General features: G+C 37.0%; 3 protein-coding genes and 1 long non-coding RNA gene across 7 annotated transcripts; 2 read left to right on the forward strand and 2 right to left on the reverse strand.

Annotated features, from left to right (window-relative positions):
• Positions 1-8050: 8050 nt before the first annotated feature.
• Positions 8051-9919, reverse strand: LOC124453380 (craniofacial development protein 2-like). The gene is made up of 2 exons (XM_047004201.1): positions 9916-9919; positions 8051-9360 (listed from the first exon to the last, which is right to left on the reverse strand). The coding sequence occupies exons 1-2, from the start codon at positions 9917-9919 to the stop codon at positions 8051-8053; spliced, it is 1314 nt and encodes a 437-aa protein (XP_046860157.1).
• A 3547-nt stretch (positions 9920-13466) lies between these two features.
• LOC124453382 (uncharacterized protein K02A2.6-like) lies at positions 13467-14483 on the forward strand. The gene has a single exon (XM_047004202.1). The coding sequence runs from the start codon at positions 13467-13469 to the stop codon at positions 14481-14483; it is 1017 nt and encodes a 338-aa protein (XP_046860158.1).
• A 1661-nt stretch (positions 14484-16144) lies between these two features.
• Positions 16145-24001, reverse strand: LOC124453578. 4 transcript variants are annotated; one of them, XM_047004367.1, is made up of 13 exons: positions 20596-20785; positions 20425-20526; positions 19942-20006; positions 19028-19337; positions 18722-18907; positions 18520-18655; positions 18302-18421; positions 18058-18209; positions 17770-17878; positions 17136-17670; positions 16970-17053; positions 16688-16804; positions 16145-16576 (listed from the first exon to the last, which is right to left on the reverse strand). In XM_047004367.1, the coding sequence occupies exons 8-13, from the start codon at positions 18138-18140 to the stop codon at positions 16503-16505; spliced, it is 1002 nt and encodes a 333-aa protein (XP_046860323.1). In that variant the 5' UTR covers positions 18141-18209; positions 18302-18421; positions 18520-18655; positions 18722-18907; positions 19028-19337; positions 19942-20006; positions 20425-20526; positions 20596-20785; the 3' UTR covers positions 16145-16502. The 4 variants fall into 4 exon arrangements, 3 of the variants coding, with proteins under 3 accessions (XP_046860323.1, XP_046860324.1, XP_046860325.1); XM_047004368.1 differs by lacking the exon at positions 19942-20006; XM_047004369.1 differs by lacking the exons at positions 19028-19337; positions 19942-20006; positions 20425-20526; positions 20596-20785 and adding an exon at positions 19006-19027.
• LOC124453583 lies at positions 18011-18423 on the forward strand. The gene is made up of 2 exons (XR_006951146.1): positions 18011-18100; positions 18280-18423. It is a non-coding gene; the product is annotated as an uncharacterized LOC124453583 (long non-coding RNA).
• Positions 24002-24335: the final 334 nt, after the last annotated feature.

Below are 24335 nucleotides of genomic sequence, written 5' to 3' on the forward strand. Positions count from 1 at the left end.
ACTTCATATGAAGTAAACTTCGAGTAAAATAGTAAACGCTTATGCTGGTTGAAGCATGTAAGGTAGTAATTTATTTTCAAGCAAGATGTATATTGTTAGAAGTGAGAGCTGTCGATATAAGTTAATGTTTTATGTAATGGAATGAAATGGAGTCAAATAAAAAAAAGGTTTTCTCTTTCAGCTAAAAGCCAATTCAATCTTCCTTTTATCCTTTGCAAACATATTAATAACTTTTTGAATATCCAACTCTATGTCATTCTGAATGCAAAGCAACGCCAAACCATTTAAACGAGTCTCAACCATCCAACTTCGACTATACTCTTTAAGTCTCCTTAAAGCTGAAAACGATCTCTCACACTCACAAGAGGTTACGGGAATGATTCCTAAAATTCTCAACAAAACATTGATATTCTCAAACCCTGGAAAGTTAGTGGCTTTTTGGGTTGAATTAATATTATCAGGAAGACTATCTTGCTCCTTAGATTTCCAATATGTTTCCCGCAATTCAAGCTCACCATCCAAAGCAATAGGATTTGGAAGATCATCAGTAAACATGGTAGCAAATAAAGTGAACTTATCCTGCTAGCGTGCGGATCCAGACTTGGAATGAGAGAGAAAAGAAATTAATTTGGATAGAATTAGATATAAACCATAGTAAACATTAGTAGAAGATTCTTCAAATCTTCTGGCTAACTCCAAATTTAAATGATCGACTAAAGGAATCGTGATAGATCTCTTATAGTAATTTCAAGTGCAGTCAGCAGGGATGTTGCTGCGATTTATCTGACGATGACAAGTACGAGGTTTACCTTCTTCAACATTGACCTTCGCTGCTAAGTCTAAAGCAATTTTATACCATCTAGTATGATAGTTATCGATGTCATTACGCATTGGACGACCTAAGTTTTTTAAAGAATTATCAAATGCAAACCATCTGCAATATCGTTACTAGAAGATTGGAGTAATTGGGTAACAGAAAGAGTAAGGTCGAAGAAGCATCTTGTTATCACGAGGAAAACAATGAACTCAAAACTAGCTAGAAAGTGAAAGAGAGGGCCTGCTTTGCTGGATGTCTCTACATTGCTGTTGCGTTCAAGATTGTAGTACATCTCCCTAAGTGTGAAAACGATTGGCAAAAATAGCTCCTCAAACGTGTCAAGACTTTGAATGCGTTCCACTCACCTAGTTTTGCAAGCACTTTTCAACCTTTTTTTTAAAGAGTGTGGGCAATATTTGGTGATATTGGATTCTAGCAGAAGACGCCTTGTATCAGAAGAATTGAAAAAATTTACGACTTCTTTTACTCTTTCCAAGAGATTTCTATTAGACTGAACAGATGAAGAAATGATGAAGAAATGCTTAAATTAATGGCTATAGCAATGAATGTAGATGGCTTTTTTGTTAAGCGTTTAATATGTGCAACAAGACCATTTATGTGGCCAGAAACAGCACCAGCACCATCGTAACCCTTTCCACGACAATCGTTTATGTCCAAGAAAAGATCCTCGTTAAAGCATTTTAAAATGACAGAGGCAAGATTCTTTCCAGCTAAACCTTCCCTGCAATGAATAAACGAAAGAATTCTTCTGTGATATTGAGCTCAGAATCAATGAAACGAAGCACAAGTGACATTTGTTCTTTATGAGAAATCTCGCAGTCTCATCAGCAATGATCGCATAATACTTGCTTTTCTTACCCTCAGAGAAAACTTGTTCAGTTATGTATTGTCCACAGCATCGGATTCTGAACTCATTTTGAGTGGTTTTGGAAACATAAGAAGCATTCTTAGGGTGGTCTTTTAAGTGAACCTCTAGAGTAACATCGGCACCTCAAACACGGTAGTTAAGCAACCTCACAAAATTTCCTACACCTGGACACGAGTATTTACCTTTTCAGGGTGATATTTGGAATCATCCCGATGACCGCGTAGAGGCAGATTTAATTGATCCGAAAGAATGACCGTGTCAACTACAGGAACCAGTTTACAACGATTAACTAAAATCTTATTTTTTAAATTAGAATCTAACACCATATCAATTGGTTTCATTTTACCTGAAGATTGGTAAAGAAAATCCTTAATCAAAGCATCAGAGCCATAATGCAGCACCGATACTGCTTTTTCATGGCGTTTGAAAGCTGCCTTATCATCAGGCCGATATCTAAGTGGTTCAATAAAAAGCTTTTTGATCTTACCAAGCTTATTTGGAAGTCTGTGTCCAAACAAAACACAAGGAAGACAAAATGCCCAATCTAATTTGGGAGAATAACACAACCAGGAATAATCTTGCAACCAGTCAAACTGAAACCGTCTACCATTAGCAGATTGAGGGAATTCATGATGAATATCTGGAATAAAAGCCAAAGCCATAGGTGTCATAAAATAAACCAACTGAGCAGTATGATACAGTTTTTGTCTCGCAAGTCATTAGTTTATGTTAACAATGTGATGCAAATTAGACATTCTTAGTTAAAATTGTATTGGCATTGTAGAAGAAAAACAAATAATAAGAGTAACATGATAATAATGAAAATTGCATTTATTTAATAAGGATAACTTCTTCAGTTTTCCTACATCAATTGCCCTAGAGTAACTACGTATATATCACTCCTGGTAATATATGTATCGCATCCATTTTCTGTCATATACAACCACAAATACAACCCAGAGCCCTCTATTAGTAAGAGTTGGGACAAACGGTCTGGGGCGAGCGCGGAGCCGCCATTTTGGTTCCTACTTGCAAAGTTAAACTATAATAATACTATTGAAAATTGGGTTTATATGCAAAAGAAGAAGGCAATTTAAGCTTATTCCATGGTAGTATCAAATATATTAGGAATAATAGCAAGCTCTTTGCGTTTTTTTAACGATTTGCGGCAGACCTGATTTAATTTCATTGGTTTGAGCTTCGTTTGCGGTTTACTAGTTCGTGCTTCAAATTGATCGTGACCCATTGTAAGAAGTATTTTTCGTACGTGAACGTGTTTTCTCGGCTTATGTTCCGACTCTGTAACAAGTTTTCAAGATCTTTAAGCTTGGTGGCAAGCGGCAATGTTATCCTGGCATCAGTGTTATCAAATACTTGGACAAGACTTTGTTCGAAACTTCGAATCATAGTAATCATGCAGATTTGGTCCGGAGAGATTTGTGTTCAAGATTTGTAACAATTTAATGCTAGTGAGTGGTTTATGCACCCCAATTTGATCCAAACATGACATTTTTTATTCTGAAAGATCACAAAATTTTCTTGCTCAACAGAAAATGACAGAATTAACTTTTTAGTTATTGAAATATGCAATGATTTGACCAAGATGCATTTGGCCTTAAACGTTTTATTCCTTTATATGAAGTTATTTCACCTTTATCACTTTATAAAGTATTAAAGTTTATTTCTAATAAAGTTTGTTAGGGATTCTGCTGAAAATTTTGGTGAAGCATTTCTTTAAAATGAATATATTATTTCTATAATATGAAACATTTCTGTTGTTGAAGAACAGTCTGTTTGCTATAAATGCTACTGTTTGTAGTCTTTTATACAGCATATGAGTCTGATCCAATCTTTAATTTAGCAAAGAGTTAAATTTATTGGTTGAGGAATGACAAAACTTCTATATGTGTTTAATGATCAAACAGGGGTGTGTTGGAGGGAGCTCAGCCCCGTTTGTTCAAATTCTATGCCTTGTATTGCCAGTGAAATATATATATCAAAAAGCTAGCACCACCTAAATATATATCAGAAAGCCAGCAATATTTTAATATATATGAGAAAGGCAGCAACAGTTGTAATATACACTAAAAAGCCCAAATAGCTGAAATTATAGAGATATGCCTCTGATCTTATAAACCAAAGCCTACAATTAAAATATCATCGACAAGTCTAGAAGAGAAGTAATGTTCTACTTTGAGCTACAGAAGTAGGGTACATTTGTACAATTCATTACCAAAAATATATTGTACTCAGCTGTTTCAGTGAATATCCTAATTATAATTACTTCATTTTTAAATGATGAACTAAAAATAATAAATACAACATGGAAAATCATAAGAGTTTCTGTGATTTGGTATAGTTGTTTCAGTGTGGAAGTGGCTGAGAATTGAGAGGTTTGTAGATTGACCAATTTCAGAACATAATGAGAAATCATCTTCGATTAAAAAACAAGCTTTGGAGTAAGAAAACTATTGAAACTGCATCAGCACAAACTTTTCAATGTTATTTGGCCCAAAAATGTTTCTCTACTTGAGTCAGTTAATTGAACCTTATATCAAAAGCAGTTGAGCACAACAATCACCATATGCAATCAAATTTCGTAAGTTCGACGAAAAGGCATTTCTTTAATTTTTTTCGTAACCCTCGATTCTTGCAATATGTAATGACATTTAGTAGCCTTCAACAATCAGTTATTACACACTTATCCATAAAAAAATGCAATATTATCTCAAAATACTGTATTACTAGCAGCAATTGCTATATAAACACTAACAGGAATTTCAAAACTAAGAACCAAAATGGCGGAAATTGATCAGGTGATCAATATTGCCCAATCAACGTAAGTTAAACGGATAACAATAGATGTCCCAACTCTTACTAATAGAGGGCTCTGATACAACCATCTAAATGAGGGTCTCCGCTGACCAAAAACGTGCCTACCTCTGACCTAACGATAACTGGACTAATCAAGTAGAAAAGACTCCTAGCTATATATTGCGCATTGGTGACACATGACAAATGTGGCGTTTTATATCATTACTATAACCATATAACACCATTGTCGCCAAAAAGGCTTTACAAAGGTACTGTTCGTTTAAGTTTAAACGAGTGATGAGAATGCTAACAGTGTTAGAGTGTTTAGAAGAATGTGGTAGAAATATAAAGTATGCTAGTTTTCGGCATATATAACCATGGTCGTAAAAACGTTTTGTTACAGAGACATTGTTAGTTTAAGTTTAAACGAGTGATGAGAATGCTAACAGTGTTAGAGTGTTTAGAAGAATATGTTAGAAATATTAAGTATGCCAGTTTTCGGCATATATAACCATGGTCGTAAAAACGTTTTTTCAGAGACACTGTTAGTTTAAGTTTAAACGAGTGATGAGAATCCTAAAAGTGTTAAAGTGCTTAGAAGAATGTGGTAGAAATATAAAGTATGCTAGTTTTCGGCATATATAACCATGGTCGTAAAAACGTTTTTTCAGAGACACTGTTAGTTTAAGTTTAAACGAGAGATGAGAATGCTAACAGTGTTAAAGTGTTTAGAAGAATGTGGTAGAAATATAAGTATGCTAGTTTTCGGCATATATAACCATGGTCGTAAAAACGTTTTAGTACAGAGACATTGTTAGTTTAAGTTTAAACGAGTGATGAGAATGCTAACAGTGTTAGAGTGTTTAGAAGAATATGGTAGAAATATTAAGTATGCCAGTTTTCGGCATAGATAACCATGGTCGTAAAAACGTTTTTTCAGAGACACTGTTAGTTTAAGTTTAAACGAGTGATGAGAATGCTAAAAGTGTTAAAGTGCTTAGAAGAATGTGGTAGAAATATAAAGTATGCCAGTTTTCGGCATATATAACCATGGTCGTAAAAACGTTTTAGTACAGAGACATTGTTAGTTTAAGTTTAAACGAGTGATAAGAATGCTAACAGTGTTAGAGTGTTTAGAAGAATGTGGTAGAAATATAAAGTATGCCAGTTTTCGGCATATATAACCATGGTCGTAAAAACGTTTTGATACAGAGACACTGTTAGTTTAAGTTTAAACGAGTGATGAGAATGCTAAAAGTGTTAAAGTGTTTAGAAGAATGCGGTAGAAATATAAAGTATGCCAGTTTTCGGCATATATAACCATGGTCGTAAAAACGTTTTAGTACAGAGACACTGTTAGTTTGAGTTTAAACGAGTGATGAGAATGCTAACAGTGTTAGAGTGTTTAGAAGAATGTGGTAGAAATTTAAAGTATGCCAGTTTTCGGCATATATAACCATTGTCGTAAAAACGGTTTGTTACAGAGACATTGTTAGTTTAAATTTAAACGAGTGATGAGAATGCTAACAGTGTTAGAGTGTTTAGAAGAATGTAGTAGAAATATAAAGTATGCCAGTTTTCGGCATATATAACCATGGTCGTAAAAACGTTTTGATACAGAGACACTGTTAGTTTAAGTTTAAATGAGTGATGAGTATGCTTAACAGTGTTAGAGTGTTTAGAAGAATGTGGTAGAAATATTAAGTAGTAGTAGTATTGCTGCCCGTCGAAACGACGATGGCTGTCTGCAAAAGTCCATTTAGTTCACTGACTTCCACAAGCGCGCTCGTGACTTAACATGCCAATGCGGCTTGCGCAGGTCCTGTTGCAGTGTTGGCAACGAAATTCTCCCGAGTCTGCGACAGTGGAGGCGCTCCTGGTAGCGTGACGTCTTGATCGTTTTACAGCGTTGTTCCGCCGCCTCAAATCATCCTTCTTATTGAGACCGTTACGTGACTTGTATCTCCAGTCGCATCGATCCGCCGCTTCGAGTTGCCAATTATCTATTGAAATTTGACATGTTTTCAAAGTGTATTTGAGAGAGTCTTTCCAACGCAGGAGCGGACAACCAGTACGTCTCTTTCCTTCAGCGAGCTCTCCAAAGAGTAGCTGTTTGGGTAATCGATTGTTTGCCATGCGAGCAACATGACCAGCCCACTTTAGCTGCATTTTGGCGAGGGTAATCTCAATGTCCATGGAGTTGGCTCTCGTCAGAACTTCGTCATTCGTTACTCTTTGTTGATAGGAAATGCGGAGGATTGCGCGTAGGTGACGTTGTTGTAGCTGACGGAGACGTGTGACGTGTCTACGGTATAACGTCCAAGATTCGGCACCATACAAGAGAGTCGACAGTACCACTGCATTATACACGGTGATCTTTGTAGTAACTTTAATGTCATGCGAAGACCACAGACGTTTCCACAGCCTGCCGAATGACGAACTGGCACACTGTATGCGGTTGTCAAGTTCTTTGTCAATGGAGCAGTCGCTGGTGACAGTACTGCCAAGATTCTTGAAGGATTGAACGTTTGTGAGCGGAGTGTCATTGACAGTGATCGGGGATGTTATCGGTGAGTACGAGAGAGACATGACTTCTGTTTTCTTCGTGTTGATGATAACGCCAAAGGATTTGGTAGCAGCCTCGAAGCTATCTATCATGCGCTGAAGGGATTCCTCCGAGTTGGCAACAAAAACGTAATCATCTGCATATTGAAATTCTCTCATCAGTGTCCGCGTGCATTTGGTGCTGGATTGGAGGCAACGAAGGTTGTAGAGCGAGCCATCCATCCTGGATCGTATGTATATGCCTTCTTCAGGTATGTTTTCAAAGGCATATGTGAAGAGAGCAGTCGCAAAGAGGGAGAAGAGGGTGGGAGCAAGTATACAACCTTGCTTCACTCCATTGTTGTATTGAATGTCACGAGTCAACTCGCCGCCTACCGAAATCTTGACGCACATGTTGACATGTAATAACTTTAAGATATTGACAAATTTTGGTGGGCAGCCTATTTTTGCGAGGATGGTCCACAGTGCCTCACGGTTCACAAGATCAAACGCTTTGGTAAAGTCAACAAAAGTCATGTATAGCTTTTGGTTCTGTTCTCTCGATTTCTCCATGAGCTGTCGAAGGGCGAATATCATATCACTCGTTCCACGATTTCGGCGGAATCCACACTGGGTTTCTGGCAGTACTGCTTCGGCAATAGGATCGCGCATTCTGTTTAGCAACATTAGAGCGATTATTTTCCCGGCTACAGCCAACAGACTGATGCCTCGATAATTATTGGGGTTATGGCGGTCATTCTTCTTGAAGATGGTGATAATGTTTGCATCACGGAGTTCAGCAGGAATGGTCTCATCGGACCAGATATTTTCAGTTATGCCATGCAGATGTTTTGCAACCAAGGGTCCTCCGCACACAAATAATTCTGGTGGAATTCCATCAGGGCCCGCACTTTTGTTGCACTTGATATGATGGCATTTTCAACTTCTTCGAGAGTGGGCACATCACCAAGAGTGTCAATCATAGGTCATTGAGGGAGGTTGTTGATGACATCCTCATCATAGATGCTGGTCTCGCTTAGAAGCTGTGTGAAGTGCTCAGTCCACCGTTCTCGGATGTCGTCGGATGTCGTAAGGAGCTTGGTACCGTCCGAGTTGAGCAGCGGGACAACGGAGCTCTTTTTTGGCCCGTAAATGACGTTCAGCGACCGAAACAATTCTTTCGCATTTCCAGTGTCAGCATATCTATGCGTCTCTTCTGCACGTTCTTGCCACCATTTGTCTTTCATAACTCGGAGTCTGTTCGCTATGGTCCTCTTTATTTCCTTTAGTCTGTCACCGATTTCATTCATTCTTGCTTTCATTAGTTCGGCAATTTCTACGTCATTCTCATCAAACCAGTCCTTATGAGAATGCTTTTGGTAGCCAAGGACAGTCTCAGCTGAGTTAAGAAGAACCGTCTTCAGACTATCCCACTCTGGAGCAGCGATATTCTGTAGCTGTTCGTCGATGCAGGTTCTGAGGGATGTTGCGACTTCTTCTGATTTGAGTTTCGAGACGCAGAATTTCTTCGCAATTTTCTGAGCTTTTCTGGGTGCAGGTTTGCTGATCTTGAGACACACCTTTGAAATTAGAAGTCTATGGTCCGTCCAACAATCAGCACCTCGCATGACTCTAGTGACATGGAAGTCTGATATGTCTTTTGACTTTGTAATGATGTAGTCAATTAGGTGCCAGTGACCAGAGCGAGCGTGCTTCCATGTTGTCTTTAATTTGTTTGGTAGTTGGAAGTACGAGTTGGTGATGGTCAGGTTGTTTTCAGCGCACATTGTTAAGAGAAGATTACCATTGCTATTTACATTGCCGATGCGATGGTGACCGAGAACGGATGGCCAGGTGGGGAAATCATTGCCAACTCTAGCGTTGAAATCGCCAAGGACGATACATTTGTCGTGGGCTGGAATAGTGCGAATGATGGCTGACAAATCTTCATAAAATGCATCTTTCATGATGTCAGAATGCTGCATAGTAGGAGCATACACGCTGATGAGATGGAGCGAACGTTGCTTATTCAACAGCAAACGAAGTGACATGATGCGGTCCGAATGTCCAACTGGAAGCTCAGATAATCGGATGGAGGACTTGATAGCAAAGCCAACTCCTGATTCGTGTTTCTCTGAAGAATGTTTGCCTTTCCAGTAGAAAGTGTATCCACCCGCTGCCCCTGTGAGTGATCCCGAATCGTGGAGTCTTGTCTCGCTTAGAGCAGCAACGTCAATATTATAACGATGTAGCTCACGGGCTACAAGAGCGGTAGAACGCTCAGGACGAATGTTTCCTGGATTGTCATTTAGGGTTCTTACGTTCCAGGCCGCAAGTTTTCGAATTTCATTGTTATTTTGACCGCTTTGAATGAGTACCCCCCAGCCGCGGTGTGCTGAGCAGGCGAGTGATGAGAGTGCGATTTACTCCACCTTTTCTAGGAGCTTCCCCGGATTGGGGGAGGGTGCGCATCCCTAAAAAGGACATCCTCGTCGCTTGGTGAAATACCGAAGGATATTATCTCTCATTCTATCCAGCGATTGTTAGAATCCAAGCCGCCAGCAATCGAATTTCGCACTAGAGGCTGCCAGCCTACTAAGCCTGCCCCCGTCATGAGTCATCCGTATTGATGGACTTTTGATGGACTTTTGATTGCAGACTGCATGCACAGTGAGAAGAGCATGGTTGTGCAGGCCATGTTCTATTGGCTTGGCCACGCGGTTCCATCTTCAGTGGCACAAATGATCGCGACGACTGTGAAACTACGCGGTTGCAGGGAGAGGCCATCGACACAGTTAATCCCTGAGCGCCCTTTGCTGGCGTTTTTCCCGTTACGCCGAAAACCATTTACCCATGGCTGGGGACTATTTAATCCATAGCTGGGCAAACCTTGTCAGACCACAGGGCGTGTCCACACGTAGGTGGGCCTGGCCTGTCGTGACTGCGGGGGGTTTGTCCTCCGGAGGTTTCTGTCAGGGTTACCTCACCCTTAGCCTTTGGGCAGTCAAACCCTAACCGCAAGGCAGCGGTTTCCAGTTAATTTAAGGGCGCCGGAAACTCGCCCCTCGCCAGAGCCCCGTTAGCCAAACACAGGCTGCACCACGAGTAGGTGGGGTTGACTTGACTGACAGAAGCTTTATTATTGCTTGGACATTTGCGGCACTTTTAATGCGCGTCTGTATGAGTCCTTACAACCCTAGAAATATTAAGTATGCCAGTTTTCGACATATATAACCATGGTCGTAAAAACGTTTTGTTACAGAGACACTGTTAGTTTAAGTTTAAACGAGAGATGAGAATGCTAAAAGTGTTAAAGTGTTTAGAGGAATGTGGTAGAAATATAAAGTATGCTAGTGTAGTATAGTTATTATTCAAATTATTAGTATTTCGTACGTCATACTACGTATATTATAATTAAGTAATGATCTGTATATAAGTAACATGACTAAGCAATAAAAGGGAGAAATCTCACAATATTACATCTGGCGACAAAGATTATTAAGGGACGAAGAAATACGATTTGATCCCGAGAAAGATACTACATTTCCAACATGACTGCTTTGCCTATCTTCCCGACGTTCAACCTAGAAGAACCCGACCTTAGAAAAGCTTGGGGGAAAATACGTAAGAAGATTGGAGAATTTGTTGTTGGCAATGAACATCACAAACGCCGCAAGAAAGAAGGCGATGCTCCTGCACTATGTCGGTGAAGAAGTTAATGAGATATTCGAAACTTTAGAAATCGACGAGCCAGACAGAGAAGAAGATGTATTTAGAAAAGCGGAGAAAGCGTTACGAAATTACTTCACTCCACAGAAAAATATAGAATTCGAAGTTTATAAGTTTCGTCAAGCGAAACAACTCCCAGGAGAAAACATATCCGCATACTATACGAGATTGAAACAATTAGCCAAATCCTGCGAATTTCATGAAGAAAGCAGAGAGATAAAAACGCAGATCATACAAAATGGTTCATCTTCAAAATTGCGGAGAAAAGCGTTAGCAGACCCAGAAATAACGATGGAGAAATTACTACAAATGGGAAAAACAATGGAGATGTCAAAAACACAAACAGAAGGCATCGAAAGCACGAATCGAATTTGGCATAAAAGAAAGCAAATCAAGACGCCCACGGATAAAACCTCAAATGCTTTCGAATATTCATCGAAGATCAAATGCAAATTTTGTGCTCGTGAGCATCGTCCAGGGAAAACAAATTGCCCGGCATATGGAAAGAAATGTCGACAGTGTTTAAAATGGAACCATTTTCAAGTTTGTTGCCATGAGAATCAAAGAGGCAAAGAGCTGATGCAAGACAATTATCCAAGTTCTCGCGCTGAATCAACAAAGCGAAACGGACAGATAAAACGTAATCAAGTAAGACCTCGACAAGTGAATACGGTGCAAGAAATAACGTCCGAATCAAGTATGGAAGATGAATATGTATTTTCAACGTTGACGGCGCAACAAAAGCTGCCGAAATTTAAAGTTAAGATAAATGGTACTCCTGTGTCAGTCATGGCAGATACCGGTTCCAGCGTAAATCTCTTGGATGAAGTGAATTTTAACAAATTGAAGAAAAAGCCAATATTGCAGCAAGCAAATGAGAAAATCTTCCCTTATGGGTCGGAGAAACAACTATCAATTAAAGGAAAATGTCAGTGTGTGGTCGAAACCGATAAACTATATGGGTTGGAGACATTTTTTGTTGTTAATGGGAATACGGGTTGCTTGATAAGCTGGAAAAGTTCTCAAAAATTGGGCCTGGTACAAATAGTTGCATCCATAGAAGGCACTACAAAGTCTAAACAGGAACCCGAAAAAGAAAAGGCACAAGAAAAAGTGAGAGAAGATACCAAAGTGGAAGAGCTAATTAACAAGTATCAAGAAGTCTTTCAAGGACTGGGAAAATTAAAAGGGTTTCAAGTTCATCTACACGTAGATAAGGACGTACAACCTGTCGCACAACCTCATCGTCGGGTGCCGTTTCATGTGAGAAAAGACTTGGAGAAACAGTTAAAACAAGACGAAGAACGCGGAGTCATAGAGAAACGGATGGACCAACACCTTGGGTTTCACCAGTCGTGGTCGTACCAAAACAAAATGGGAGGTCCGAGTTTGTATAGATATGCGACAAGTAAACAAAGCGATAAAGAGAGAACGACATTTGACTCCGACGATTGGCGAAATTATAAGTGATCTAAATGGTGCTGTATGGTTTAGCAAATTGGACTTAAATCAAGGCTATAACCAGTTAGAGCTCGATGCAGAATCAAGATATTTGACAACCTTCTCAACACACATTGGTCTACGGAGATTTCGACGTTTGAATTTTGGAATAAACTGTGCTGCAGAGATATTCCAAAATGCCATCAGAGAAACGTTGAATGGACTGAGAGGCGTGATTAATATCAGTGATGACATTATGGTGTTTGGCGTAGACGAGAAAGATCACGATGCAAATTTGAACGCGGTATTACAACGAATTAAAGATCGAGGACTAACTCTTAAGAAAGAGAAATGTCAGTTTAAGAAAAGAAATTTAATATTCCAAGGGTATGTGTTCTCAGAGAATGGTATTGTGCCGGATCCCAATAAAGTGAGAGCAATTAAGGAATGCACAAATCCTAAAGATGTAGGAGAAGTACGAAGTTTGTTAGGCATGACCAACTTTTGCTGCCGATTTATTCCACATTATGCCACAATTACGGAGCCGTTACGTCGACTTATCAAGAAAGATGCCCCATTCGTGTGGACAAGAGAACAAGAAGACACAATGAAAGCCCTACGGAAAGCACTAACAGATGGGCCAGAAAGTGCGTATTTTGATCCGGATAGTGATACGGAGGTTTTCACAGATGCTAGTCCAGTTGGTATTGCAGCAGTCTTGGCGCAGAGGAAAAAGGGAGAAGAAAAAAGGAAAATAATTGCTTACGCTAGTAAATCACTAACTACCACAGAGAAAAATTATTCTCACTTGGAAAAAGAAGCTTTAGCTATAGTATGGGCTTGCGAACATTTTCATTTATATTTGTTTGGAGGAAAGTTCACCATCGTCACTGATCACAAGCCGCTGGTGAAAATATACACAAATCCATCATCAAAGCCATCTGCGAGATTAGAACGATGGGCCTTGCGATTGCAACCATATGATTTTGAAATCTGTTTTCAACCTGGAACTGAAAATCCTGCAGATTTTCTCTCACGTCATCCCTTATCTGATGAGAAGCTAAACAACCGTCAAGAGAAAGTAGCAGAAGAATTTGTTAATTACGTTACACAGAACTCGGTTCCAAGAACAATCAGCAGGAAAGATCTGTAAATCTACGAAAACATCAAATAATCATACCAGAAAGTTTACGAGAGAAAGTAGTGAACATTGCTCATGAAGGTCATATGGGAATGTCAAAAACGAAAGCGTTATTACGTGAAAAGGTATGGTTTCCACGTATAGATGAGTTAGTTAATGAAAAAGTTAAATCGTGTTTAGCCTGTCAGATTACAACTCCAGTCAGTGAAAAGGAACCATTGAAAATGTCAGAGTTGCCAAGATCTCCTTGGAAAGAACTAAGTATGGACTTTGGTGTAGCTCCTACAGGCACAGGTGAATATTTGTTTGTTTTGTATGATGATTTTTCCAGATATCCCATTGTAGAAGTAATCCGATCAACGTCCGCAAAGACTGTTATACCCTGTTTGGATAAGATACTTTCGGAGTTCGGGATACCAGATACGATACGTTCAGACAATGGACCGCCATTCAATAGCAAGGAATTTTACGAGTTTTCAAAGTATTTGGGATTTAAACACAGAAAAGTTACTCCTTATTGGCCACGAGCCAACGGGGAAGTGGAAAGATTTATGCGTAATATCAAAAAGACAATAAAGGCTGCGATAATGGAGGGAAAAAATTGGAAGCAAGAAATCCACAGGTTCCTGCGAAATTATCGTGCCACACCTCATAGTTCGACCAAAACCTCTCCATCTATGGCTTTATTCGGTCGGCCAATGAAAGTACGTTTACCTGAAGAACCATTTTATGAAGATACAGAGGAAAAAATTCGAGTACAGGATGAAAGAGCAAAATTGAAGATGAAATTACATGCAGACAATAACAGGAACGTAAAGACAAGTGAGATTAAAGTAGGTGATATGGTGTTAGTAAAGAAAGATACGACCAACAATAAACAACAAACACCCTATGATGGTAAGCCATGTGAAGTCGTGGAAAGAAAAGGTTCAATGGTAACAGCGAAGAAAGATAGAATGTTGCTTACTCGTAATTCGTCATTTTTCAAGAAGATCGAAAATGGGAAAGGTCTAGAAGAACCCATTGAGGAAAGTATAAAGGAAAAAGAACGGCGGTATCCTTTGCGTACAAGAAAAGCCCCTATTCGATACGGACAAGTTGAAAGTTAATATAGAGATAGCTATAAAAGAAACAATTAATATTTTCATATATGAACTTATAGATACAAAATACAAAAAAAATATATTTAATTAGTTTGGGGAGAGGTGTAGTATAGTTATTATTCAAATTATTAGTATTTCGTACGTCATACTACGTATATTATAATTAAGTAATGATCTGTATATAAGTAACATGACTAAGCAATAAAAGGGAGAAATCTCACAATATTACAGCTAGTTTTCGGCATATATAACCATGGTCGTAAAAACGTTTTGTTACAGAGACACTGTTAGTTTAAGTTTAAACGAGAGATGAGAATGCTAACAGTGTTAAAGTGTTTAGAAGAATGTGGTAGAAATATAAGTATGCTAGTTTTCGGCATATATAACCATGGTCGTAAAAACGTTTTAGTACAGAGACATTGTTAGTTTAAGTTTAAACGAGTGATGAGAATGCTAACAGTGTTAGAGGGTTTAGAAGAATATGGTAGAAATATTAAGTATGCCAGTTTTCGGCATATATAACCATGGTCGTAAAAACGTTTTGTTACAGAGACACTGTTAGTTTAAGTTTAAACGAGTGATGAGAATGCTAACAGTGTTAAAGTGTTTAGAAGAATGTGGTAGAAATATAAAGTATGCCAGTTTTCGGCATATATAACCATGGTCGTAAAAACGTTTTAGTAGAGAGACTTTGTTAGTTTAAGTTTAAACGAGTGATGAGAATGCTAACAGTGTTAAAGTGTTTAGAAGAATGTGGTAGAAATATAAAGTATGCCAGTTTTCGGCATATATAACCATGGTCGTAAAAACGTTTTGATACAGAGACACTGTTAGTTTAAGTTTAAAGGAGTGATGAGAATGCTTAACAGTGTTAGAGTGTTTAGAAGAATGTGGTAGAAATACAAAGTATGCCAGTTTTCGGCATATATAACCATGGTCGTAAAAACGTTTTTTCAGAGACACTGTTAGTTTAAGTTTAAACGAGTGATGAGAATGCTAAAAGTGTTAAATTGTTTAGAAGAATGTGGTAGAAATATAAAGTATGCTAGTTTTCGGCATATATAACCATGGTCGTAAAAACGTTTTGTTACAGAGACATTGTTAGTTTAAGTTTAAACGAGTGATGAGAATGCTTAACAGTGTTAGAGTGTTTAGAAGAATGTGGTAGAAATATAAAGTATGCCAGTTTTCGGCATATATAACCATGGTCGTAAAAACGTTTTTTCAGAGACACTGTTAGTTTATGTTTAAACGAGTGATGAGAATGCTAAAAGTGTTAAAGTGTTTAGAAGAATGTAGTAGAAATATAAAGTATGCTAGTTTTCGGCATATATAACCATGGTCGTAAAAACGTTTTGATACAGAGACACTGTTAGTTTAAGTTTAAACGAGTGATGAGAATGCTAAAAGTGTTAAAGTGTTTAGAAGAATGTGGTAGAAATATAAAGTTTGCCAGTTTTCGGCATATATAACCATGGTCGTAAAAACGTTTTTTTAGAGACACTGTTAGTTTAAGTTTAAACGAGTGATGAAAATGCTAAAAGTGTTAAAGTGTTTAGAAGAATGTGGTAGAAATATAAAGTATGCTAGTTTTCGGCATATATAACCATGGTCGTAAAAACGTTTTAGTACAGAGACACTGTTAGTTTAAGTTTAAAGCTGGTGCATATGAATAACATTCTTATATTTATAACAAGTGATGTAAATAATTTTTACAAGTAACGACGTTATATATAATTATTACTTTTGCAGAAACTATATGGGTAACTATGAAGTAACATTTTGTACAGATAAAACTATTCATAAAAACAAGTTTAAATTTTTCGAAAAACGAAACTATAACGCGTTACTAATGAATAACGCGACTAAGAGTGAGAAAATAGTGTTTGTAGGCTATTTCTCTCTCAGGATTGTATTTAACAATGCGTAACATATTCCTGTGCCAAATATGAAGTTTTGTAAAAAGAAAAAGTTATCGTATTCCATGTAAGAAACCACGGAGACAAGAGGCTTAATACACGAATTTTACTGTTCAGCAGCTTGGCTATTGTACATATTGAGCGTGGGGTACAATTTCATGTTGTATCCTTCGCACCATCCTACACATAAAGGACAGTTATAAATCAACAAATTTTGTGAGAACATAAAAACGGCCATTTTTGGATCAATAAGTTCGCCTCAAGTAAAATAGGAAGAGTATGGCAGTTTACCTGAATGATTTTTCCAATGAAACTTATCAACAACAAATTTTGTTTTCTTAAAAAATGCTGGATCTCGGTTCAAACAATACTCGTGCAATCTGCAGGCATTATCGTAAATGACCAACTCTGGCGATAAAGAAATAAAAATACATATGCATATCATCAGGCACATTCGGTTATGTTACTCCACTGAAAACTCTGTCAGGCGACTAAACCGTCATGCAATCTGTCCGATTCACTGATAATACTCTGTTTGTAGCACCATAAAAGGTACACACATACGTAACTTACCATCAGGAAAACGTCTTCGTAAAACGGTAAATGGGATATTTGGTGATTCGTGATCCCTCATTATTTCGAATCCATAACATATACCTGGAAACAAAAACGAAGGCGCAATGTCACTTACTGCAATAGTAAAACAAATTTTCGTTGGCGCTGTTCATCATGTAAATACCGTGGGGACAAAGAATACAAAATATTCCAGGGATCAAAGTGCCATGCTTCTTCTTGGGTCTAGTGACTTTGGCACAATCTCCCTGCTGTGTCTTCCTATTGTCAAGAACATAATTCCCTCGTTGAACCAGTTCTGGCAGACAAGGTATATATCCAATGGATGAATTTTGAGACACCGCAGGTAAGTTGTGTGGAAAACGCCACTGACCGTCCTTGACCTCGAACGGACTTATGGCCTTTTGTACCAATTCCTTTAGCAGCGGTTGAATAGTAATAGGAATTTCTTCGCTAGTCTCAATGGCGTTAAACAGTAGGGGCACTTCTTTATGAAGAAGTTTTAAATCAGTCGAAGGATTGTCTTTTGGATTGGCTCCATCAGACATCCTTATCAAGAGGTCCAAAACTTCTTCTTTGGGGGGCACAATTGCGCATACTGGTTTGTCAGAAGCCAATGCTGCCAATAACCTTCTGCACGAGTTTGGACAACTAGTGATAAATCCTTGTCTCTCTAACCATTCTAGTAGAGTCCTAAGCCCCTATGAAGATATATATAAATACGAGAAATTGTAGTATAAAATGAGCTCTGGAGTGGTCATACAAAATTTTGTACTCGTGGGGTGATAAATTCTTCTTACTTCAGATTTTAATTCTTGAAATTCGTCCCAACTTAGCTTTGAATCACTGTACTTCTTCAATAAAGCTCGCACATTTCTCCTGTTGATGAAATTGCGCATTTCAAACCTAGTATTGGACAAAAGAAAACAGGTTGTTATTTTTATAACTATAAGCTGTGTACAAAAACAAAGTGAGAGAAGTCACAATCATGCATAAAATGCTTTCGGATACGTATATGAACACTCGTATTTACTAATTAGCAGACCTGTATATACTATATATTACAGATAAACTTCAAAAATACTTATCTTCCATCTAGCAATCCAGTATCAGACTCTCTTAAATTATTTGGTAAGAAAGTTTTCTGTATTCCAAGAGTTGTTCCATCCATCACCACCTTTTGGGGAATTCTTCCCCATAATTCACAAAAAAACCCATTGTCAAAACAATATCAAGCAACCTTAATAAGAGAAAATTCAATAACTTAATAAAAGCGATCACTATCTCAATGGAATATTCATATTTTACAGCTGAAAATGAAATGATGCTTACCGTATCATGGCAATGATAGCGAGACGAAACTTGGCGTAAGTTACTTCCTTTGGGAAATTCAAATTACCCGAAGACACTTGCCTTTGTACATATGCAACATAATATTTGTACATAGGTAAACTAATAAAGAAAGAACATTCAAAAGAGATAGGGCAAAAAAAGTGAATAATGGAAAAACGTAGCTACTAATGCTTCGGCAAATTTCCATTAAAAAGTACCTCGACGTTATGAAAAGCCGAATGTAATCTTTTAGAACGGCATGAGATATTGCATATGATCCAAACCATACAATCCTGTTTTCAATGCCATCATAATGCTTTTTCGTAGCACAAGAGGAGCAAGGTCTACAATACACTAAATAATTTATTTAAGTCAAATAGTTATGAAGTGAAGCGTAACCTATAACAAATCAGAACTTACCCTTCACATCATGGATTGAATAAAAGTACGCAACTGAACAAAAGTCTACGTACAACCATTCATCTTGAAAAGAACGTTTATCCCACTCTGCACCACAAGAACAAATACCACTTTCAGATGGCGCCAAAATTTTATGACCATTTTTTTCAGGAAGATCAGTAAAATCGCTTGCATCATTCTAATTACCTAAAATAATTAAATTGTAATACTTACAAAATGCTAGAAAGTACTAAATACCATACCGATAAAGGAAATAGTATATGTAAAGCTAAAAGGATGTTCACCATTGCAGATTATCTTGCATACCTGTTTCAAATAAAGAAACCTTTTCTTTGCTAAGTGTAGCCAATTCAAAATAGTCTCGCATCTCTGGTGTAATTCCAAAGGAAAACTTAAAAAGTGCCAATGGAGAATCCATTTCATCCTCTTCAACGATTTGCATGGCTTTTGCAATGGTTGTCACATGAATGCAATGATATGACGAACAGCTGCAACATTTTAACTCAGGCTGGGGCGGCGTTACTTTTGAACACACAAAAGTACAAACCCCCCATGGACTATTCACTGGTTTTGCAGCAATCCACTGAACCTCCCTGCACACTGCACTAAACAAGTCCTAAAATATGTAAAATCATTTATCTTAAGATTGTATTATGTGTGTGTATGTATGTGTGTGTATGCATGTGTGTGTATATGTATGTATGTGTGTATGTATGTGTGTGTATGTATGTGTGTGTGTATGTATGTGTGTATGTATGTGCGTGTATGTATGTGTGTATGTATGTGTGTGTATGTATGTGTGTGTATGTATGTGTGTGTATGTATGTGTGTGTATGTGTGTGTATGTATGTATGTGTGCAGATTTATAATTATGAATAATTATGACTTCACAAAATCCTTAGAAAGTGCTTAATATATATATCAGGCAGGTAAAGCAAATGGTGAATATGACTTTACTATTTTTATCATACATTTACTTTATACTACGTAATGTATGTACTTAAGGTATGTGGCTATTTATGTATGTGAGCATGAATGTGTGTATACCTCAATAGTCATAAATAAATTCAATTTGCCCTGTTGGTTACCACCCTTATAGCTTTATAGAAGCTCCTGAACTTAGGCACAGGATGTATGGTAACAAATTGTGGGGTATTAGAAGGTTGAGAAACTATATGTGTATTTGTACAAAAAAGTTATTTTCACATAACAAAAAATACTTCTTCAGGTTGCATCTCATGGTAGGAATGATCACTGAAAAGAGACTACATCATGGATGTGGATTCTGCATTCATAAAAGAATTGGATGAGATAAATATATTGTGTAAATAATCATTCACAAGTTTTAACAATATTTTTGCTTGTAAAGCTGTGCTGGTTAACGTCCACATGTTATAAGAACAATGTTGAACAAGGGTCTTGTAAAAACACAGAAGGATGATTTCACAAGGGTTTGAAATGTACAATAAACTGATATTTAAGGATGAAGACATTTCCTCCCATACCACATGAAGAACTTTACATTGAAAAATAAGCCAAATACAAATTTGAGACATTCACTACATGCAATGTCAGATTAATATGCAACAAGTTCTCACATCTTTGACAAGGGTCTTGAAACAAATAGTATGTAAGTGTAAGTCAAAATTTGGTAAAGCTGTTCAGACACCTTATATCCTGAAAGAGTAACACACAACACTTACTTTTTTCAATAAAATCTTTGGCTTCAATACCAAACTTTCTATCATACACAACCAGATATTTTTACATTGCTAATATGTGTATGCAACTGGGATATGGTATATCTGACAAGTACAAAAATGTTGTTTGGCCTGTTTTAATCATTTCATTTCAGTAACATCTATTTTACATACCTTTTTGAGGATCTAATTGTATATTATTAGGTAGGGCTTCAACAAATTGCTTTCTATTTGCATCACATGAGCAGCAAAATATCCAACTGTAGCCATCAAGCAATAGATGGGATATCGATGCACAAATACAAATGAATTATGCTGAAGAGAAAAAATACATGCAGATTATAGCACCAAAAAGAGTATTGAGCAATATCATTTAGTTGGGTATATACCCAATATTGAAATTATGGAAATAAAATTTGACATCACCATAATTGTTCTTTTGTTTGCATTATAATCATGAACAACAAAGGATTTCTGACATGATACATTTGATGCAAAGTCAAAGTGTAACAATAAACAAGTATAGTAGCCAGTGGGTGAAAATGACTCCAAAAGAGCAAGTATTCCATATCAGAAGTCCTGAACATCATCAGTCACGAGAATCCACTGTGGAAACCTAAAAACATAATGGTTGATTTTTCATTAGCTGAAACTGGAGCAATCACAAAGTGTTTTCCAAGTAAGACGAAACAAAGCAATAGCCTTTTTTGAAGAAAATGTTTTTGACGAACTTACTTACTTAATGAATGGGTTTTTTTTGGGTTAGAAACACACATTCATGTTTGCAATTTTCATCGAGAGAAGGCGTGGAACGAATGGATTAATAAGCGCAGTAATGGAACGTATCTTTACAAACATGAGCTATTACAACTGCTGCGAAATATTGCAAATAGCACAAGTCAAATCGCATTACAGAAAAACATTGATGCATTGAAAAACAGCCATCTGTGGAAAGAATCATTGCAACTGCAGAAATACTTTGATGAATTTTGGGAATTACACTTGCAGGTATTAATCTCTTCTATTTTATGCGTTTTAATATCAGTACGCTAAACTGCTCAAAACTGATACTACCTATCTAACCTATGTGTGTCTATATATATATATATATACATTACTTTTCTAGAAATGGGTCCGTTTTTACAGGGATGAATCGTTGCGCGTTGCCATTTATACAAACAACGGAGTGGGAAGGCAAAATAACTGGTTAAAGCATTCATATTTAGAGGACAGACGAAATCATTCAATAAGTGATCTCGTCAATATATTACTAACACAGTTCCTGCCTGATAGCTACAAAAAGTATTGTGCATACTGGTTTTTTTATAAGATGTTCGCAATCAGTGAGCTTTAACGATAATCAAAAAAGTATAAGTGTACTTACAATTTTCTCTTGATAGATATAAGGAACAGAATATCAAATCATCCGATTCATACAAGTCCTACAGCAAACAAATCCCAAAGTTCCTGCACAATAGACCAAAGTATGTTGTTTCTCATATTATTCAACGGATGGAATCTGACATTCCAAGTAAAAACATCAAGATGGAAACGACAAAACATTTCACTGTCACAAGCTCATCATCCACATATCAACGACTATTCCTGCCAATGTCTTGATTACAGGAGTCGGAAGATGCCTTGTAAACACATCTGTGTTGTTGTTCAACAACCAAATGTTGGGTGGGAATCAATTGGAGTGAAGTTTTCCAATCATCCCCTATTTACTTTAGATCCCCATATAATTCAACCAAAAGCCAATATAAGCCCAACTCAGACTGATATCAAACACAAGTCACTGCCAGGAAACTTTGCGCAATGTCCTAATTATGAAAAAGCTCATTCTTCTGACTGTTTTCTTACCACAACAGATTATTGCTCCAACTCAATCCAAAATGTTAGAAATAAGTGTGTTCAAAAAGTCAAACAAATTCAGGATGAGCTTTACATTTTGGATGATGAGAAAGTTTTGGACAAAACCCTGGAGATGTTACAAGAGGTAATACAATACACAAGAAAAAATCATCCTGAGGAAAATGGAATTTCATTGAAAAACAAGTCTTTATCTCCAAAAAAGAAACAAATATCAAAGTGTAGGTCACAATCTGCTTTGCCAAAACGAAAATGCAAGAGGTGTTCAGGTAAACGAGTGGGAAGAGCAGCTGATTAAAAAAGTGAAAAGATTGAAGTATTAGAAGAGAAGCTTGAAAAAGAAGAGAAGCATGAGAAACGCAAATTACAAGTAATTGAAGAGCAACTAGCAAAAAAGATGAAAATGAACAACAATGAGAAAATTGAAAATTTTGAGGAGTGTTGGGTAGATATTCAAGGAATAAAGTTGTCATATGCTCAGAAAGACGTGCTTCTAAATCTAAATGGATGGCTTTCAGATGACCATATTGATGCAGCACAGAAATTAATAGGTGATCTTGGTACCGGAGTGGGAGGTCTGAACACAGTCGTAGCAGTCACATACAGTAACAAACTCATAAATATTCCTGAAAATATCACCCAAGCAATTCAATGTCACAATATTGGTCACCACTGTGTGGTTTCTACATCCATAACTGATGTAATAGTAGTCTTTGAATCTATGAGTACGAGCCTGAATTCATCATTAAAAAGGCAACTCCAGAATGTTTACAAAAACCTTCAAGAACAGGATGGTTCTTTAAACGTCAAAGTGATTCTCCAACAACATCAAAAAAGATCATCAGATTGTGGTCTTTTTGCTGTGGCAAATGCAGTTGCTTTGGCTAATGGTGTGAACCCTTGCTCTGTTACCTGGCTGCAGGAGAAGATGTGAGTGCATCTGGTCAAATGCTTTGAAGAACAAAAAATCGAGATGTTTCCCCACATTGAGAATGCAATGCAAACCTGCCATTCAAAAAATGATATTCTGTGAGAATGTAGTAATTGTAAGCATCTAACATAAAAATAATCATGTATCGCTTCACTTTTGCTTGCAAACATGTACACTGTAATTGCTCAAATTGGAACCCCTTGACAAATCATGTATGTATATATCTGTAAATAATATTAAACAAAATTAACATTTTCTATTTGTGAATCATGGACATGGTATTTATTTTTACAACTAACTGGGGACATATGACTAATACTGTCTAGAAAATGTAGAAATAATAAATTTACCTTAGCGAGCCCGGAAGATAATTTGGTCGTGGTATGTAAATTTGATATTATTATCAATAAACATTTCTTTAGAAATCTGTTGTTTTTACAGTTAGTGAACAAAGAAATAATTGTATAGCAGAGCTAAATAAAACGGGCTGGATACGCCACTGTTACGTTCATTGTATATTGTTCATTGCTTCTTCGAGTATCGTTATGATGATTTAAAATCGTTGAGCATGTGACAATATATGTAAAATACAAAGAATACAAAACAATAGATGTGTAAAAAAGTAAAAATGTCCAAACCTGAAACCGAAAAAAGAATTCTTCTCGTCATTTAGCCGCATATCGGTTAAATACGCATATGAAACTTGTTATTCTCAATGGTTATTCTATATTTTAGTGGTTTGTCACAGCTTATAGGTAATTACCAATGGTAATTTATGGCAAGCCAAACGTGACAAAAGTGTATTGAGAATTCCAACCGCTAGTCGAGAATATCAAGCGATGGTCTATGGGGCGCGAAGTGTTTCTTTATTATTTACGAAATTTTTAATGTTTAATTTCATTATTTATTAAATAACCAAACGTAATAGGTTGGTTATTTCAAATAACCATTTTTTGGACCAGCATAAGTTTGGTTATATCAAATAATCAATTGACAAAATTTGGTTATTTAATAAATAACCATTTTTATTTCGGCGCCGATTTGGTTATATCAAATAACCAAATAATTTTGTTACACTTGGCACACTTGAGATGACGTACGTTCGTGTTCT

This window comes from Xenia sp. Carnegie-2017, unplaced genomic scaffold (genome assembly GCF_021976095.1).
Source record: "Xenia sp. Carnegie-2017 unplaced genomic scaffold, XeniaSp_v1 HiC_scaffold_25, whole genome shotgun sequence".
NCBI lineage: Eukaryota > Metazoa > Cnidaria > Anthozoa > Malacalcyonacea > Xeniidae > Xenia > Xenia sp. Carnegie-2017.

Excerpts from the sequence above, each read along its gene's own strand:
- LOC124453382 (XM_047004202.1), top strand. The coding sequence starts at position 13,467 with ATGTCAAAAACGAAAGCGTTATTACGTGAAAAGGTATGGTTTCCACGT.
- LOC124453578 (XM_047004368.1), bottom strand. The coding sequence starts at position 18,140 with ATGGATGGAACAACTCTTGGAATACAGAAAACTTTCTTACCAAATAAT. Across the intron at positions 17,671-17,769 it reads TTCAAGAATTAAAATCTGAA|GGGCTTAGGACTCTACTAGA; the intron begins GTAAGAAGAATT and ends ATATCTTCATAG. Across the intron at positions 17,054-17,135 it reads TTGTATTCTTTGTCCCCACG|GTATATGTTATGGATTCGAA; the intron begins GTATTTACATGA and ends TTTTGTTTCCAG.